Source organism: Archocentrus centrarchus, chromosome 5 (genome assembly GCF_007364275.1).
Source record: "Archocentrus centrarchus isolate MPI-CPG fArcCen1 chromosome 5, fArcCen1, whole genome shotgun sequence".
NCBI lineage: Eukaryota > Metazoa > Chordata > Actinopteri > Cichliformes > Cichlidae > Archocentrus > Archocentrus centrarchus.
The window spans coordinates 33,946,357-33,967,027 of NC_044350.1; the positions used below are offsets into that span (position 1 = coordinate 33,946,357).

The 20,671-nt window shown below is 41.3% G+C and overlaps 1 protein-coding gene across 3 annotated transcripts in view; it reads left to right on the plus strand.

Moving 5' to 3' along the window:
* Positions 1-16,767, plus strand: part of pmepa1 (prostate transmembrane protein, androgen induced 1) — a 40,774-nt gene extending 24,007 nt beyond the window's left edge. Inside the window, exons 2-6 of one of the 3 annotated variants that reach the window (XM_030729126.1) lie at positions 5,846-6,000; positions 8,449-8,502; positions 8,630-8,988; positions 9,752-10,113; positions 10,229-16,767. In XM_030729126.1, the coding sequence (XP_030584986.1) occupies positions 5,846-6,000; positions 8,449-8,502; positions 8,630-8,988; positions 9,752-10,064 (881 nt within the window). In that variant the 3' untranslated portion in view covers positions 10,065-10,113; positions 10,229-16,767. Of the gene's footprint in view, positions 1-3,179; positions 3,449-5,845; positions 6,001-8,448; positions 8,503-8,629; positions 8,989-9,751 lie in introns of those variants that run through there. The other 2 variants (XM_030729127.1, XM_030729125.1) reach the window with 2 other exon arrangements.
* Positions 16,768-20,671: the final 3,904 nt, after the last annotated feature.

Consider the following 20,671-nt stretch of genomic DNA (forward strand, 5'->3'; position numbering starts at 1 on the left):
TGTGACTTATAACCCGAGCATTTCTGAATGCAGCGTGGGCTGAGGCTTAATAAACCCGTGAATGCAGTATTCTGTTTGCATTTGGCACAAATACTCAGCGGTGCACATTTTAGTCTGCCAGGAAGAAATCAAATACACTAAACCTTGATCATTGTTTGCCTATTTGTTTTATATTTCTTTTCTTGTCCCTCTGAATGCACACATATGAGCACGTCGCTGGGATTTTGGAGCCTCTGCGATTTGCACAACCCTGTTTTTTTGTAGCACGCCACAGAAACAGTGTTATTATGTATCTGCGCTGGAGCATGTTTTAGCCTCGAGGATGTTTTTTTCAGCGGTGCATCTGCACAACACATTTGCTTTAAAAATAATTTTGGCATACCAAAAAAGGGTTCTGCAATTGAAAGAGGAGAGAAATAAAGATAAAGAATGAAGAAGAGGGAAAAATTAGGTGGAATGGCTGCACATTTTAAATCTCCACGGAGGAGGGGGGGCACGTCCTAAATCCAGAAAAGAAAATTTCTCTGCAAAGTTATGCACCTTAAAATGAGCAGCATGACCGGATGAAAACACTGAGAGCTGAGAGAATCGTTTCCCAGTCAGCATGCAGAACAGAAGGAGCGAGGCAAAAACGTGACGGAGAGAAAAGAGAGGAAAAAATAAGAGAGGAAAAGAATGAGAAGGGAGGAGAGCTGCTGACTGACCTGCTGACCTCGCAGTTTCAGAAGCTCTGCGTTCAAGGCATCTGACATAGCATGTTTTTATAGCAATAGCAGGAATTTTTCATCGAATGGTGACACATCAATGTGCAGAATCTGAAAAGGAAACAGAATAACAAACAAAGTGTCAGCAAAAAGCACCGGAGACAGGCTCAAACGTGTGCGCATAGATTAGGGTTTCAAACATGAGCGACAGCGACCAGAACCTCTGCTGCTCCAGCTGTGGTGACACCAAAATTATTACACAGGCATGGAATTATATGGTAGTTTTACAGTATTTCTTCATATCTAGAAGTTGTTTGAATGCAAATGTTTAACTCCAAAATCCTTACAGATCTACTGCAGACTGTTAATCATGTGTTTTGTAAAGTTTGGTTCATTAAATGTAGTTTTAGTTATTTAGACTAAAAGAAAGGCAAAAATTGACATGTTTATTTATTATTATTATTGATATTAGTAGTTTATTATGCACGGGTTTTGCAGGTGGGGCTCACCTGAGATCCAATTTGGCTGTGTGTGGTCCTTAAACTAAAATGAGTCTAACAACCTTGGTGTCAAGAACATTTGCTACAAAGCTATAGATACATCAGCAGAAGTGGTCACTGCACTTATAAGCTCACTGGGTATTCAATCTGAAGCAAAATAACCACATTAGCACTGCAAATGTTGCCAGAATGCATCAGTAAATGAGTCGATCAGATTTCACACTTCCACTCCTAATTTTTGAATAATGTAGCCATTACATGTTTAAACCTCAGAGACAAAGAAGAAGGAGAGAAAAAGGGAGAAATTAAGGGACATACTGCTGCAGACATGGGAGGACAGGAACACAGAGACCCACATGAACAAACATAAACAGACTAAAATTATTATCTGTAAACAGTCACACTGCCTGTTAAAGCGAACTGTTGTTATTGTCAAAGGCAAAAAAAGGAACAGGGAGGCACTCAAACATACAGCGATGCCAGTCTCGCCATCTGTGTGAAGCCACCCAGACTGAGTGTGTGTGTTTGTGCGTGTGCGTGTGTGTGGGCTCACTGCCTGCTGACAGCTTGTTCTTTCAGCTGGTGCTAAACTCCCACAAGTTTCTTTCCTTTCCTTTCCTTTCCTTTCCTTTCCTTTCCTTTCCTTTCCTTTCCTTTCCTTTCCTTTCCTTTCCTTTCCTTTCCTTTCCTTTCCTTCTTTCTTTCCTTTCCTTTCCTTTCCTTTCCAACATACCGTACCACAGCACAGTAGCCTCTTTGCTATCTATAAACCTTTTCTGCATTCACAACATCAACAGGAACCCTGCAGTTATGTAAGAGGGCTCCGTGGTGACGCAGTGGTTAGCTCTGTCACCTCATAGCAAGAAGGATCCCGAGTTTGGACCACCTGGCCAGCGGGGGGCCTTTCTGTGTGGGGTTTGCATGTTCTCCCTGTGGATGTGTGGGCTTCATCCAGGTGCTCTGCTTTCTTCCCACAGTCCAAAGATGTTAGAGGCAGAGAGAAATGATGGCCACAGGTGTGGATGTGACAGTGGCCAGTCATCGCCCTGAGATGGACTGAAAACACAGGACTATATGTGGGCCAAATCCAGGCCAAATTATCAGGCCCCACAAGCCCTGCTAGTAATTTTAAATATATTTTTTAAAGAATTTGCAAGTAATATAATTTTTTTCTTTAGTATTTTACATATTTTAGCACTTTTGTTCAAGCAGCAACATATTGGGTTAGTCCTGGAGGAATGGCGTGGCCTTGCAGCTAAAGTTAGGTCTGGATATTTATGGATAGTGACACAATTTTCCATGTTTTGCATCTGTAGACCAACACAATAAATGACACAGTCAGTATGTGACTGAAGCACAGGCTTAACTCAAATGGGCTGAATTACAACATTTACATAATATCTTATAAATCTTTCTCCATATGTATATATCTGTAGGTAACAGTATATATACACAAGGCCTCTTTGTATCATATTCAATAAGATGCACTTTTGTTTTTGGCCCCTCCCACACCATACCATGCCGTGCCATACCATGCCGTGCCATACCAGACTACAGCTTTGCTTTCATTAGAGCAGCAGTCAGTATTAACTATTGTATGCTGCTTTTAAGAGTTTAATTGCCTCAGTGTTTGAATGTCCTAATGAGTAGAGAAGTTCAAACTTCAAGCTCAGCCCCCCCCTCCATGTATCTCATCATTATTCTCTCCATCCCACTGACCCATCTGTCTCCTCTCCCAGACGCTCCCACCACTCCCCTTCTTTTTCTCTCCCTCTGTCGCTCTCTCTCCCTCCCCTCCTCCCTCACACTGACCCCTTTTGTTCACAGCTTTTGGGTTTTGTTGGTGAGGGAGGGCAGAAGAAAGGGTCTGGTCAGCTGTTTCCTCAAAATATGTGTGTGTGTGTCTGGACAGTGTGGGAATGCGTGTGAGAAAAAGTTGCAGACAAAGCTTACTTGAGGCTCAGAGTGTGTGCGACGCGCGGTGAGGACACACATGGTGCTGGAGCATCCACAGGATGTGTAGCTTGGTTTGTGCAGCAGAAAGTTTTGTTTTACTTTCTTTTAGTTTTGTTGCTTTGGTTTAGTGTTGGTTCTACTTTTGCCTCAGACGCAGATCTTCAGGATCTGCTCTCAGGAAATCAAACCTTTTTTTTTTTTGCGTCAAAGTCTTGTCGAGCTAAGAGACTATGCAACCTTCGTCACAGAGTCACAACCATGACAACTGTGTTCAGACACAACTGTGCGGTGAGTTTCTCATCCGAGATGAGAAGATGCATTTTATCTTTTTAGCTGTCACAGGTGTGCCGTATGTACTGAAGTCTGATCTGAGAGTTATGTTCATGTTTCCTTTTAAGTCGGTGTTATTTATTTATAGGTAGTTATATATATATATATATATATATATATATATATATATATATATATACGTGTGTGTGTGTGTGTGTGTGTGTGTGTGTGTGTGTGTGTGTGTGTGAATTGAGCTGGTAGTCATTCATCAAGCAACATGTCTCCTTAGATGTGGGAGTTTGCAGCTTTATTGTCTTTTATATGTTTGTATATTAAAAATCTTTCAAATTTGGACCTTTGAGGTGAAATGAAGACGTTCAAATACATCATCTTGGCCAACTTTGGGTCATCTTGTCGTGAAAATCCCTTTAATCTCAGGAAGTGTGTAGCTGCAAATGTTGTAGAGGTTCCCTGCAGCTCTTTTGGGGTCCTCTTGTGGATAAAGACCATACGAGTGTCTGACTGACCTCTCCGGGGTGTACCCTGCCTCTCGCACTATGGCAGCTGGGATAGGCTCCAGCACCCCCACGACTCTGAATTGGATAAGCAGAAGAAGATGGATGGATGGATGGATGGATGGATGGATGGATGGAGAAGTGTCTAACAGAAGGGAAGGAATATTGCTTTTAGTCATGGCTTAAATAAAAAGAGCTCTTTGTTAGAAAGGTGATGCTCACTTCACAGCCCATTATTTGCTTTACGTTTGTTCACTTCTATTGATTATTGGGAACTCTGATTTTACTCTGGTAATTAAGTTTGAGTTTGCTGGTTTTTTCTTGTGCTCTAATATGTTCATGCAGCATTGATCTAGTCTAAATACACGTCTGATGAGAGACTGTCTCTGTATCTTCATGTTGTGTAATGGTTTATTGGCAAGAGGAACACAAGATTGTGAGAACTGGTGTGAACTGTCTGAAAACAGACTGCAGTGTGTGTGTGGTTGGGTGTGTGTGGGTGTGTGTAGTTGGGGGGGTTGTTGTCTGCTGGTTACTTTATGCTCTTCTGTCTACTTGGCCCTGACCTCTGCCTGCTCCCTGTGAAAAAAAAGTGTGAGAAAAAAGCCTGTGTGTGTGTGTGTGTGCGTGTGTGTGTGTGGGTGTGTGTGTGTGTGTGTGTGTGTGTGTGTGTGTGTGTGTGTGTGTGTGTGTGTGGATAATGGGGGTGTCGATGGCGGGGGTGGTGGAGCATGGTTAGGGGGTATTTAAAGCAGGCTGTCTCTCAACAAAGGTAGCCCTGTCTGTCAGTCTGGCTCTGTGTGTGTGTGTGTGTGTGTGTGTGTGTGTGTGTGTGTGTGTGTGTGTGTGTGTGTGTGTGTGTGTGTGTGTGTGTGTGTGTGTGACCTTACATGGGGACTGTATCTTTGTCTGTTTTTCTTCTCATAACAGAAATTATACAGACATTATTTTTGCATCACCAGTTTCAGCAGTTTAGATTTTTTGAACCTGATACTTTTATATTTAAATTATAAAGTGCTGCTTTAAGTGTGTATTTTATTATTTATTTACTTTCATTTTTAACCATTAATACGATAAATAGGCCCGTACTGTAACACTGACTGATTTATTGAACTGTCGATTGTGTATTTGCTGCAATAGGCCATGCAGCTGCAGCTTGATGTACTTTACCTCTCTCCATGGTGCTTAACCTCAACTATGACCCACATCCCCAACAAGCAAATAAACTATATTTTATTTAGTATGAGGACGTTTGAATTTGGGCATAAAGGTACAAGCCATTAATATTTTTCCTTCATATCTAAACTACTTTTCTTACATTGTATTTTTAATTGTGTGAACAGGGATTAATGAGAAATGATTCCATCTTTTCACCCATCCGCTGACGTTTATTTGTTGTGTAAAGTGCAAAGAACACTATCCTTTTGCTCTGTAGATATTTTTAAAATTGTGTTATCAGTTATTTTGTTATTATTTTAGATAAATAAATGAAAATTTACAACAGTGTCATGTTTCTGTGAAAGCCCTGAATTATTGAGTTATGGATTTCTAACTGCTCTAAAGAAGACTAGAGAGCTACAATCTTAAGTGTAATTTCCTTTAAACTTAATAAGAGGATGGTAATTATGTTACCTGATGATGTTCCAATAATTTCATGTTCCACTTCCAAAGTTAGGGGCCTGAAGAAAAGATGAGCTGTCCAAATATAAGGCAGCATGGGCAGATATATGCTCATTTCTAATTTATTAAAATTCCAAAAGCATAGCATCCTAAATATGAATATCACATCAGGTTTTGCGCAGAGCCACAGGAGACGTTACCCTGTAACTGTTTTGTTGTGTTTTTGTTGTTTCTCGAGACTCATAAACTTACTTCAGCCTTTGTTTCTGTGTTACTGCAGCCCAGCTGGAGTTTGTCCAGATCCTGGTGATCGTAGTAGTCATGATGGTGATGGTCGTGGTCATCACCTGCCTTCTCAACCACTACCGCCTATCAGCACGCTCCCTCCTCTCCAGGCACGCCCCTACACGCAGGAGACACCTGCCATTGGCCAACGTAAGTCAGACGTCATATTTATACCAGAGCCGCAACCTCAGTGCGCCAAAATGTTGTGCACTTGTGTCTGGGCTATGTTCAGATAATTTATGGAGGTTTTTGTATTTCTACTGACCACTCAAAGGTAGAAGCTGTGTTACCATTTCAAATACATTCATTTAGCATTTTAATCTATAACTTAAGCTTTTTATCTGCCTCGCATTCACACCTGCCTCCAATTTAGAATCATCAATTAACTTAGCATCTTCAAACTGTGGGAGGAAGCCGGGGTAGCAGGAAAAGAAGTCATGCAGGAGCAGTGAGAACATACAGCTTCAACACAGACCTGTTGATGTGTGGCAGCAGTGTTGCCTACAACACCGCACCACCCATTTGTCTGCAGTACCTTTACATACCATACGGTGTTTCTGTGCCAGAGGAAGATAGCAGGTTTTTAATATGTGGAGCAAACACAGAGCAAAAAGTGTAAATGGTAGCAGATATTAAGGAAAAATTAATGAATAAATAAAACAAAAACATGGCAAAATAACTTATTATCCAACAAAACTGACTAATAAAAATTTAATGTACAATCCAACTTTGCAGGCTTATAAATAAAGTTTTGTAGAGACAAAAATAAACAGAGATAAAGAAATGAATGAAAATGATGACAAGAGCTGAAAGATTTATAAAGACAAAAACATAAAACATATCAAATCTGCAGCGACGCTGACTTTGTTGTTATAGTTACGTTTGTCTTTATAAACACACTTCCAGACAAATGAGCTTTTGTTTCAGACGATTCTGATCAAAGGCCGATTCAGAAGAAGCGCAGAGTTGGACGCGTGCCGAGTGGCCACATGTGATCACAGTGATTAAACACCGCTGCAGGCTAATGCTAACACACTGACTCATTTCTTCATTACGGGCCGCGGCGGCCTGCCGACGTCTATTTCAAGAAACGCGCACCGACTTACACCTGAGGCCTCCTCAAACATATGACTTCACCACTGCTGCCTGAATCACATTCCACTGACTCACTGTGTGTGTGTGTGTGTGTGTGTGTGTGTGTGTGTGTGTGTGTGTCTTCAGTTTCAGGTTAAGATATGAGTAAAGAATGAAGCATAAACATGCATATACACACACACAGCACACACACACACACACACAGTTCCTGATAAGCTCAGGGGAGTCATAGTGTCCTAGTTCATTTGGATTAGCAAACAGACACGGTGACACACATGCAGTCAGACAAGCAGGCAAGGAAACCGTCACCAGAGAGAGTTAAAAAAAAACTGCACAAAAGTCAGAAAAGTTCCTGCCAGACTTTTTTTTAAAGAAGCAAAGAACCGCTTTTGTCATCACCTCACTACAAGCAGCGACACCGAAGGCATCGAGACGCCCTCTAAAAATGAGCCCCAGCTCAGAGTGTTGTTCAGGCGATGGCAGATTCACATCGACTCTGGATTTTGATGTTTTAAGTCATACTTGTGTTGGTGAATGTTGTGCCAAACTATATGTGCCTCTAAAAATCTGATTTTAAATTAGCACAGAGAAAATTTACTCTCTGTTCACTGAAGAAATGCTACACACATGAGTTATTCTACACAACAGCTCAGGGATCAACTGTAGGAAAAGGTAGAAACCACATTTTACTGGAGAAGACAGTATTTAATCGCACAAGCAAGATTTAGAAATACTTTACTCGAAGCAGGACTCACATGATTAGACAGACAATAAGTTATAAAGATAAGCAGCGCTGTAGAGCTTTGTATGAACAAACCGAGCCCTCTAGTGGACAAAAATCCATCCATCCAACCATCCATCCAACCATCCATCCATCCACTTTAGTGCTTATCAACTTTGTGGGATTGCTGGTCACTAGTCTATTGCAGGACTAAAGTTCGATAAAAGGTGCAACAGTACCGAGCCCCACGTTCCATAATTTTCTCACACAGTATCACATAAAACCTGCAAGGAATGCAAAAAATGGTTGGAACTTATGAAGGTAAATATGTTGCAATCCATGACCACATCTTTGTGACAGTGTTGAAAACAATATTTTCCAGGAAATTAGCAGCATCCTAGTTTACTGCCACAGGTTTTATGTCAGTGTATAATGAAAAAATGCAGAAGCAGCTGTGTATATATTCATGTACTACTATCTGTCTTCACCAGCTCAGTTCACTTTACTTAAATTTTAATTATTACAAAGCAAATGAATAAATTACAGTTTTAAGTAGTGCTGAATGTGGTTTGAGGGCAGCCAGTAGATGGTTGGTTAATGCACAAACCACAAAAAGTGATTCTCTGCCTGCTGAGTATTTACAGCATGCAGCCGTTCTCCCGCTCTCTCTCTCAGCATTTCCGTTTACTCACCACTGTTTCTTTCTCAATGAAGATGTAAAATACAAAAATGAAAAAATGAACTTCAATGGCATCAAAATTTCTTTATTTTCTTGCTCACAGGAGGGAAGTCTGTGGTCGTCTGAGGGAACAGGCACAAACCGTGGTCTAATTGAGGTGAGTTCTGCTTCAGCCAGCAGTGGTTTTTGAGTTTGGTGCAGTTCAAAGTTCATTTAAACAAGCATTAGTATTAGTTAGAGGTATAGCTTGGCACAGCACTAACTAAATATCTCTCCTCACACAGCACCAGGTGTATAACACCAACCCCCCGGAGAGAGGGGGCAGCTCATCCTACATACAGCGGGAACCACAGCATGGCCAGTCCCAGCCTCCGCTGCAGCCCCAGCGCTTCCAGCATACATACGCCCCGAGCCGCTTCCAGCCAACATACCCCTACCTGCCTCAGAGTCTCATCGACCTTCCCCCCACCATCTCCCTCTCAGATGGAGAGGAGCCCCCACCGTACCAGGGCCCCTGCACCCTGCAGCTCAGAGACCCCGAGCAGCAGATGGAGCTGAACCGCGAGTCGGTCAGAGCTCCACCCAACCGAACAGTGTTCGACTCCCACCCCCTCGATCCATCCAACTCCTGTCTGCAGGCCAGGTAACAACAAGCCGGCGGTCATTTATTGTGTTTGCAATGACACAACCTATAAAAGTCAAAAAAGTGATGTTCATGAGTCATGGTATTGTTCTTTATTTTAGACGCACTGCACAATAAAGAAGAAATGCAATAGAAGTGGGAAAATAAACTGAAAGCTTTAGTCAGCCTCTCTTCAAAGCAGACAGCAAGCTTAGTGATTAATTGTAATTTCAAAAATGATGATGCTTTACAAGGTTTTAATTGGAGAACTTCTACTAACTGAAAGCCTACACCAAACAAGCCATTTTAGCTCCTCTCCCTTTAAAACCCCTCCCTTTAGGCCAGCTTTCTTGTGATTGGCTGCCCCTCATAAACAGTAGGTTTGAGCAGTACTGGGGTGGGGCTGTCAGAGCTGTGTGTCTGAAATGGCCATACTAGGGAGTTCCTTTCTCACTGACATCATACAGAGCCAGGAGTAGAAAAAACTGTCCAATGCCTGATGCGCACAGGGATTTCCTGTAAATACGCTGACCTCATTATTTGAATTTTATTAACATCCACCAGTGTAACAGAATATCACAGATAGCGTGTAAAATCATAAGTCAACTTTAACACAGGTTTGGTTTCTAAATCTTTTCCAGGACTTCCTTCCTGTAGAAAAGCTTCCCATTTAATCCCCACAGTTGGTCTTTTCCATGTTTCTGTTCCAACTATTTGTGCTTCCCGTTTTGTTCTGCAGGCGTCTTTCTTATTTATCAGTATTATTTATTTATTTTGCTCTCAGACTGCAGGCCCCCCCTCCGAGTGTCCATTCAGGCATCAGCGTGTTGGAAGCCCAGGAGGCTCTGTCGAGGCATCAGAAGCAGGGCTCTCGAGTGGAGGGAGCTCCTCCGACCTACAGCGAGGTGATTGGGCACTACTACCACCCAACATCTCTGACCTCCGGCCACAACAATCGGACTGTGACATCCTCACAAGCGCCACCTTCCTCGCTCATACAAGGTCTGCTCCGACCTCCGCATCAACAGCAAGGAAGCGTGGACAACAGGAACACAAGGAACACAAAGGAGAAATCCCAGAAGCCCCAGCAGGTGTGACAGTGCCGCTTCCTGCTTCTAGTGAGAGAACCAGGATTATATCTACTCGCCACTGAAGTAATGGCCAGTGGGCAGTGATGAAAAATCACAGTGATGGTAAAATACATACAGAAGGGTTTAAGAGCTGGTTAGTTTAGTTGTTGCATGTCGGTTTTACCGTTTCCCCACTGGCTTCTCTGGGTAAGATGACCTGGAACCACATCGCTCCTGCAGAGCACAGTCACATGAACATCTGGCACATCCTGTTCCACAGCTTCCTACTTCATGTTTTCAGATAAAGCATTGGTGATGTCAGAAAAGAGGGGCATAATTTAGAAGAAAATGAGGAGGAAGCTCAACTCCTCACCCCTCTTCTATCAGACTGATGTGCATAATCATCATTACCTATGAATATTTACTCGTTCTGTTTGTTTTTGTTGAACTGTTTCTTTGTCTTTTTCACACGTTGATGAAAATTCCTATCCAAGCAAATGGCGAAATGTTACAATCTTCTTGGTTCTTCCAGTTGTAGGATTTCTTTTCCTTATGCGATAATCCCCCCCACGCTGGTTGTGTCCATATTGAGTCCATATTCAAAAATCCACAGTCCAACGCTGGACTTCTGCACCAGGCTTCAGCCATATCGCTGGGACGTTTTAGCACAGTAGAATATTTCCAGAAAGAAATTTAGTTGGTGATACTGTAGTCCATGAGTTGTAGCACAAGGCTAAAAGTTCTGCCTTACATTTCCCAAGCGATGCAGGAGTTGCCACTGAAATGCTTAATTAGTTTGTTTTTAATGTTTTTGTTGTTGTTGTTGTTGTTGTTTTGTTTTTTTAAAGAGGTTTGCACATAGTTCAAGACTGTTCACAGCAGAAAAAGAAAAATCCGCAATATGATCGAAAAGAGAGAGAAAGTAGGGAAAGTAGGGATATTTTTCTATACTTGTTGGATTCCTATGAGTAAATTTGTTTCATTCTGTTTTATTTTTTAATTTGTTGTCTAGTTTTAGCAAAAAGTTACAAACATCAGTAATATGTTGGGGTGCCAACTTTCACCTTTTGCAATGTACATGTTGATATGTATATACGTCACACATGGAGCATATATACAAACACATGTATGCAAACCTAGAGTGAAAAGCACGAATTTAGAGTTATTTATATAATTGCTGAAAAGAATTGCACTATTTTTTAGTATGCGCAGATGGAACGTTTTGGAGACTTTTATTTTGAAGGAGCTCTGTCTATTGAGGCATAAAAACAAGAGAGAAGCAAGAACATGAGGAGTGAAGGTCGGACCGTGCAGTGCACAGCAGCTGCTATCAAGATCAGAGTAAGGGGAGGGTCTGACTTTGGTCCAAGGGGCTCGGATTAACCGTTACTGTACCACTGATTTAAAAAAAAAAATCCTTGGTTTATGCAAATGTCTGAGTCCTGTGAGCCAGCTGCAAGTCAGCATCCGACCTGTGGGTCCAATCAGAAAGTCTTAACTCTCTCTCATCCTATTGGCCGAATCATTAGCCAATCCCAAAGCTGGCTATTACTACCTCGACCAAACAAGCGAAGCACATTAGAGTTTACTCATGTTAATCAGACTTTATGGCATTGAAGAAATGTCTAGACTAATCGAGAGTGTCTAATGTAATGATAGACTTCAGTAGAGTAGGATGTTCATAGACTTAGTTTTTAATCCTGTTGTATTATTTTTTATTTGATTGTCAGATATTTTTTATTCATTGGGTGAGATGAGAGAAAACAAACCAATGACAGCCTCCTTGTAGTGCATTACTCAGGAAGGAAGCCAGTCACCCAACAGGCCCCGAATATCTGATGCTCTGACTGTGCACTGCTTTGGTCCCACTTGCACCCAAAGGACCAACATTTCTGGTCACACACCTCCAGTTTCTTCGAATATCGAATCTCTCCTGCCTTTTCGACACATGTACACAATCCACTCTGCAAGTTTTTTCTCTCTTGCAGGACCTCTCTGAGCACTTTACTGCACCAGGAAAGAGACAACAATCTGTCAGCCAGTGCCGGGCTCGGCTCACCGCCGACCAGTAAAGCTTAAACACCACAATCGAACCTTTGAGTTTTGTAAAATCTCCCACCTTTAGTGCTGCACTTTTAAAGGGATGCAAAGAGTTGTGGACCAAAGCTTTAAACAATCTTTGATTTATAATTTTGAAGCCTGTTCAGTTTCCAGTGGTACCGGTAGCAACATGTTCATTGTCGAACTTTAATTAGTAACTGGCTCTTATTTTTAATGTCTTATTTTGTAGTTCATCGTTGGAGCTTTGGAGCAAAACTCTTTGTGCGTTGAATGCAGCACGAGGCTGGTTGTTGAAACTAGACACACTGAAGTGTTGAAAAGTGGCACGAGTGTTAACAGCAGCGCGTCTTGTGTCATCTCGTTAAGAGTGCAGAATTAATAGTTGCGATTTGTAGCTGACTGAGGTATAAAGATTAGACATTTGTAGTTTTTGTGTTTAAAGCTGCTACTTGATCCAGATAAAGTCAGCGCCCTCTAGTGTCCAGCCTTTATGCAACAGCGCCCTCTGCAGGGACTGAACCAGACTGTAGCCAAAACTCCTGAGAGAAGAGAGAGCCTAAAGGCCGAAAAAAGACATTTTATAATTTCACATGGTGAATCTTTAATACTTTTTGTCTCTCCTTTCCTCCTCCGATGAGTCACGGGATTCTACTTCCTTAAAGAGTCTTCTATCACGATAAAACAAATGAAATCTGCTGAACTGGTTCTTGCTTTTTCCTGTGTTTTGTAGTCTTTTCTCTCTGCCTGGATTGTGTGGAACTGGTGTGTAAATTGCCCAGTTTTGGAGCTACCATCTGCAGAGATGCCTGTGTTCTCTTTAATATAATGAAAGTAAATGGCACTCTCCTGTGGTGCCAAAAAATAAATATGAAAAAGTCAGCAGCAGTTTCTCTTTCCTGAAATCGTGACCTGCTTCCTCAAAAAAAACCCCAAACCTTGTAGTGAGCCATTTCATGCAGGACCTCTTCTGTTCCTGCCAGGCTACACCTTTGAAACATGTCCACATGCAAAAGAAACCGAGCATGTACCTGTGATGAAAGGCTCTCGCTAGTGGCGGTGTGAATGGATGTTAACTTCAATGGCGTGCCCCTCAGTTGACCTGTAATGTTCGGCAGCTGCACGGGTGCGAGGGCGTCTTTTGGTGCAAAGAAATAAAAGTGCTCACACAAAGGTTTGTGGATTTTTTTGAGCAACAGCTTCACAATTTCCGAGCGAGACGTGGCTGCTGAGTATTTCAAAGGTAGTTTCTGGTGTTTTGAGCACCCCGTAGCGAATGCCATTCAGGTCTGTTCTATTAAACCGAAGGCCGACATTTCTGCAGCCAGCAGCTTCAAAAATGAGCAGCTCGCATCAAAATATGGAAAATTCTTGAAATTTGAGATTAGAGTAAAAGGTAAAGACAAAAAAGTCAGAAAAAAAGATTCACCCTCCCGTCTTCTTTAAAGTCTAGCTCTCTTTGCTCTCTCTACTGACGCGCTCTATTTAATATTAGAATAAAATATCATAAAAATGAACAAATCTATTGACCCAAAGCAGCCAAAGGAATGATGACTGGCTCAATCAAACAAATGAATCACCTTTGACCTTGTAATGACATTAGGACCCTACACTATAAGCCCTTTCCCCTTTTATACTTGTGTTTGAACAGGGTTGTGTTTTAGTTCTTAAATGGTTTCCTTTCTTGCATCGGAGGGTTTGCAGCGGGTATGAGAAGGCTGGACGGGGCCTGACCACAAATGTTAGCGATAGCAGTTTAGACAAAGGAAGTAGAAAATAGTGTAGAATCAATCTCTCATTTCAGGGGAAAAGCCCGGGCTGGCTGACAATACACAACAGGACAGGAGGAGGAGGAGGAGGGAGGCCGACAGGAAGAACAGGTCACACATTTCTACACAGATGCTAACACAGCAGCGCTGCCTGCACAGAAACACCGGTGTGTTTATGTGAAGTTGGAGCTGTTCTCCAGTATTTGTGGAGCTTTTCTTTAACACTCCGTTTTTTTATTTTAAAGTTTTTGTCGATTTGAGTCACATAAAATAGACATTAAACCAATCAGGGCTCAAATTACAGATTTTTCTTTGCTTTAATCCACTGTGGAGGTAGTGTGTGTGTGTGTGTGTGTGTGTGTGTGTGTGTGTGTGTGCAGTTAATGTACACCCACCTGCCCTGGGAAAGACCTCCAGCTGTCTAGACAAAAACTAAACACACACAAAGCACACACAGAGTAGACTAAACAATCTAACTTAAGAACCAGACATCACACACACACACACACACACACACACACACACACACACACACACACACAGATTTTTCTTATTGTGAACCACATAAAATAGCGAAACCACTTATTTCACACACCATGATTGGCTCTTCCCTCCCTCTTCGTCTTCCTGTCTGAACAAACTGTTCCTGTTCCCTAGAGATGGCTGTTGTCCAATGACAGAGCTCCTTCCAGACCCGGCCCTTGCTGCCATTGGGTCGGCCGTCTTTGAATCTCCTTGGAAACGTTCATTGTTTATTATTGTTGCTATGTCGTACAGATGTGCCTGCCTGCGCTGAGACGGGCAAAATGTGAGTGGCTAGCTCGGGCTGTCAATCAACCCAGGCCACACTGTCTCAGATGATGATGATGGTGATGATGGTGATGAGATTGTTGTTGTTGGTGATGATGATGAAGATAGATGTTTTTGGTAGTGATGCCGCAAAGATCGTTGCAATACACCTACTATTTGCCTTTTTGATGATATTAGTCAAATTTTAACGTAGTGTGTTAAGTGTCAGTTTTTTTATTGTTGCTGTTGTTGTTGTTGTTTATTCACTTGAGAACAAAAAGGTTTGAACTTCAATTCAAAAATTCATATCATTAAAGACTTTTTTTTTTCATTTGTAAACAGTGAGAGTGTAAAACTACCTAACACACAAAAACCTGCAGCTCCCCGAGGAGGAAGTGTAAATACAAGAAAATGTACGTCTGCTTTTAAGTGCCCTTTTTTTTACAGTTTAAGGTTGTTAGTGTGCAGCTGTCTGAAGAGCAAACCGGTGTGATTGGTGCGGGCATCAACGCCACAGATCCCCATCAGCACCACCCGAGATCAGCTTCTGTTAAAGCTAGCTAAATTTCCCCTTTGTATCATGCACTTATAAGTTCAAGTATAACTCTCCATGTGGGCACCCGGTCCTCGTGACCAATCATCACGTCTCCTCACTCGGCCCAGCGTCTACATGTGTGCCTTCTGGTGTCCAGCGTGATCGGAGACTCACACTTAAAACTCCTTTACTGTTGCCTTTTAACGCAGAACCTCGGACAGCACAAAATATTAAAATGTCACAGCTGTAATGTATGAAAAGAAAAAAAAAGGGGGGGAAACATTCAATATTTCTAAGCTGAAATGGAAAAAAAGTCCTTAAAAATGCTTAAAATAATGCAAAAGCAGACATCTGCAGAACCTCTGTGGCTGCTTCTATTTTTTTTCTATTATCATTCCAACTTCTCACCTATTTTCCTTTTGGTAAAGCTGGACTTCCAGGATCAGGATATTTTATGCTAAATTAGTGAAAACAAAGAGAATGCCAGCTCTCACGATGCTACTGCTGCTTTACCTGTTTGGGACTAAAACTCAAAACAGCTGGAATGATTATTTTTCTTCACACATTTCATGTGACACAACGTTTGGCTGTAAACAGTCCACTTCTCTGTCCTCAGCATCATTTAAGACATTCCCAAAGACCACTTTACACAAGTTCAGTCCGGCTTGAACTTTTCCAGTTTTTTGGGAAAACAAGAAAAATTTTTTCCAGTTTCTGTTACACTGTTTTAAACTTTTCACTTTTAAAAGAAATGAAAGCTAAACTTTTAATTTAGACCTTAATGTGGAATGAATTAAGTGACACAGGTAGACTGGAGAAGCATTTCCTCCTTTCATCGAGTTTGTTCTCCGCTCCGCTCTGCTCTCTGAATCAGCGCCGCGTGGCGCCTCTGACAATGTTGAAGAAAAAATATACAAAAGCACTCTTGTTCGCAGTTATGTTATGTGTTTGTATTTAAATAAGCCTCTGTATCTACACCGCAGTGACTATTGTAGAAGTCTTCCACGTGTCCTTGAGTTTTATCCTGCAAGCATGTAAGCTGTGGGGCTTGTACAATAGACCGGTTTGTTCTCGGTGGGATTCCTACACGCAGCTGGTCCACACGTTTGAGAAAAGCCTGATAAAGTGCTGCGATTGTGTCCAGGAAAAATAAAACTGCACACGAATAATCTGCAGCTTCGGAGTGAAATCTTCACTCGGGACCAGATAAAAGTGTGGGAACCTGATCTGTTCTCAGCAACGCCGGGTTTCCCATCGCTCAAACTCAGCACCAGGTTCATTTAAAAAAAGAAAAGAAAAAGGATGAACATGGTGCTGAGGGTTCGACTTCAATCTATTATCTGTCACAGCATGGCTCATGCACTTATATAGAGGCCTGCTTATTCTCAGTGATAATAATTGCTTATTTGTGTATCTTAATTTATATTGGATGCTCTATGTGTTGCTGGGTTTGTTATGTTATTTTCTTCTCTGTTACAAACAAAAGACAATGGTTTATTGTTGTTATCACAGAACATAAATCAGACACATTTCAGTTAGCCTTCGATTAAAAAAACGAATAAAAAGTTTTATAAATTCACGTCAGTCTCCTCTGCTTATTTATTCATTTAGATGTTTGGATTTATGATATTTGTACTCATATCTGAACTCACTGTCTCCACGTGGCAACCACATTAGATTCAGTTTGGAATAAAATTATGATAACTTTTAATTGTTGTCTGACACAAATTTGATTTCCATCTGCTGAGTCAGGGACGCAACAGTAAATATGTATCCAGCAGGTGGCGCACTTGAATTAGATTCCAAGGATCACACAAACACAAACACTGGGAACTGTGAACATTTTTAAAAGGAAAATTAAAGTGAAATGAGCAAATCTACTCTGAAAATGAACCAAAACTAAACTGAATTCAGACAAAACTACAATAATTCTGGTTCTTAGTGTTTAACTGGTGTTCACATCCTGGACCAGCAGGGAGAGTCGGGCCTTTTGGTAAAAATACATGAAAAGGCCAACGTTTTATGGCAGCTTTATTTTTTAGAGCAGTAAATGTATGATAGATAGATAGATAGATAGATAGATAGATAGATAGATAGATAGATAGATAGATAGATAGATAGATAGATAGATAGATAGATAGATAGATAGATAGATAGATAGATAGATAGATAGATAGATAGATAGATAGATAGATAGATAGATAGATACATACATACATACATACATACATACATAAATAGATAGACAGATGTTTGGTATTTACTTTCTTGCTGCTGAGGTGATTTTTTAATAAGTCCTTTTGAATTCGTGTTTTGGTTGGAAAAGCATTTTTGTTGTTTTTCAATTTTTAAAAGGTGCCCATGTCAGGACCACCAATGCCTGGAAGACCTGATGGAGGATCAGAATACACTGCTAAAGACCACTTCAGCTGTTGTGGTGGCCAGGCAGCCCCTCAATGGGCCTTCTGCATTCTCCACCACCTGAAATAATAATAATAAAAAATAATAATAATAATACTAAAAAAAAAAAGGTCAACAAATAAAATGCAAGAGTATTAATTTCCTCTCTGTCACTGTATATGAGAGATGTACCCACCAGTTAGGGAAGCCCTATCTTGAAGCCCCAAACAGAATTTTGGCCTTGACCATCACGGCGCTTTGAACCCAAATGAGAGGAGTGGATCAGACCGACAAACTGACAGATCCTGCCAGCTCACAGCCAGCTGTCAATCACACAGACCTAACCTAAGGCATGGACTGGTTTTATGTTCCTTCTGACTCCACCAGAAATCATAATTTATGAAAAGGTCATTGTGACCATAAACCTATCAGCCTTCAAGTCATATGAAAAAGACTTGGGGGATCATTTGTACAATTTATTATCTTTTTGTAACCTGAACAGTGACCCCTGTTGGTCTTTAGAAAGACTGCAGCTTTAAGGCATCTGTCGTGCACAGTTACACTGTAATATTTGTCATTTACAGTCTCATCAGTAGCTGATGAACTATTCTGCATCCTTCATATAAGACAAGTAGCAGTAAAACCTTTGAAACTTTGACTTGATCTAAAAAATGAGACTTGACACGAACATGTCTGTATTTACTTGAAATTTGTTCATGTTTGAAATTTAAAAAGTGTTAAAAAACAAACAAACAAACAAGCAACAAAAACACATGTGAAACATGAAGCCAGTGCAGAGACGCACCTTAAACTTTGTGCAGCGACTCCTCTGGCCTTGGCTCCCCTGATTCTACATCATATTTATTTTTATAAATTTTAGTCCTCATAATGTCAGGAAAGCTGACGAAGCAGCATATGCTGCAGTCAGTGTGCAGTGTTCCTCATTTTCTCAGTGAAATCCTCTCACTCAGCTTTGCAAAACAATGTCACAGTGGCTGCAGTCATCAGAGGAAACCCCAGCAGTCAGATGATCCCTGATGAGCAGCACTTAACCACAGTGGGAAGAAACTTCACTTTAACAGCAAAGAAGCGCCAGCAGAGTGTGGCTCGGGGGGGTGGGGGTGGGGGGCAACCAAGGAGAGCACATGGGGGGGCAAGGACAAACATAACCCATGAAGACACAATTTAATGACATAAAGTTCAAGTGCAGAAGAAGTGCTCTGCGCATTACAGAAAATCCCCCCCAGCAGCTTCAGGATCACTTCATCCAGCCCCAACTACATGCTTTACCAAAAATCATACTCAGTGCTTATTAATCCTTAATGTAAAGAGAGAGTCTGTCTCCTGAAACCAAACTGGGATCTAGTTCCCCAGGAGAGGGTCGGACAGCTGAAGGGTCTGCCTGCTGCTCTACTACAGAAACTCTGGGAGCCACAGGTAGGCCTGCAGAGAGCAAAGTGGTGACAATGAGATCTTTAAGATATGATGGGGTCTGCTTATTGAAGACCTCGCGTGTGAGGAGAAAGATTTTAAATTTAATTTTTAACAGGAAGCCAGTGAAGGGAAACATTTATGGGAGAAAAACGGTCTTTTCCCAGCCCCCGTTAGTGCTCTAACGGCAGCATTTTGGATTAAATGAAGGCTTTTGAGGGAACTTTTAGAACAGCCACATAAAAAGAGATTACAATGTTACAACTGAAGCAACAAATGCACGGACCAAGTTTGGAGTGTCACGGAGACACGTTTCTAATTTTTGCAACATTGTGCTGATGATAGAAGTCAGTTATACATGTTTCCTTGAAGGACCAATCCTGAGATGCCTCACAGTGTTACTAGAGGCCAAGGTAACACCCTCTAAAGTGAGCATTTGAAAAGACACCATGTTTCTAAGATTATGTGTCCAAATACAATAACCTAGACTGATTTCACACTTGACATTCTCTGAATTCCATCAAGACCCACTTGGTCTCGCTTGTTTTAACACCTGATTGGATGCCCTGGAGGACTTGAGACTTGAAATGAGGGTAAACTTGAAAATGTACTCAAGTCGTCGTATTTGCTGTTAAAGGCCCGGCTGTACCCTGTGATCTGTGGCTGTCAGCTGTCAGCTCCATTGTCACGGTATGACTCCCAGCCAAATGAACCTGAGCCAGTTACTGAACAGATGCCAATGACTCAACAACTTGTACTAGATTACACTCTTTCCTGTTCCTGCCAAGTTTCTACATCAGCGCTCACCTCAGACTGCAGGGTCACTCATTCTCCTATCTGTCTCTCTCTCTCTTTACTATCTGTCTTGCCACACACTTGGCAGTCGGCCTACTGAACAAACACTGTTCAGTTTGTTTTATGGCCTACCTCTTGGAAGAGGTGAGAAATGCTGAATGAGTTACTGATGTGTCGTAAAATGGAAATGGAGAATGAATGAGGTGATGAAGAAATGCAGGTTGATTACTGAAAGTAATTGCAGGGATCATGTGAGGGTAACGTGAATGATTTCTTCTTTCATTGCTCCCAGTCTTTCACAGCAAGTCATTTAAAAAAATAAGAGCTCAGTGTTAGACTGTTTAGACCAATGTATCTTATTACATGAACTGGGTGCTGCTCATAGCATTAAATTAATATCTTAAGCCTGTCAAAATGTTTTTTTGCATTGATGTGTTAGCACAGTGTGTGCTAAGGAAAGAGGTCATGTCAAAATAGATTTATTTGCTTATTATTTTTTTTGAGAGTCAAATCATAAAGTAGACCCACCCTGAAGCATTCATCATCTTTTTTTTCCCCATAATTGAGATCATATTTTACAAAATGAACAATATGCTGTATTTAACAGTGCTTGACACCACAGAGACCACAGAATGATCAGGTTTACTGAAGTCACAGATTAACTGAGCAGAGAGCTCCTTTTCTTGTAGACTTCTGCATAAGGCGACTTTTTTTGTAACCAGGAGCACTGCTGCTTTAGAAAGAATGCAATTCCAAGAGATGTTTGCATTGGCTTCACTTATAGATATCAGATTATATGGCTATCTTATGAGTACAGTCTAAGAACCCTGGGATATTCTGAGTAGAGTTGAAGCTTT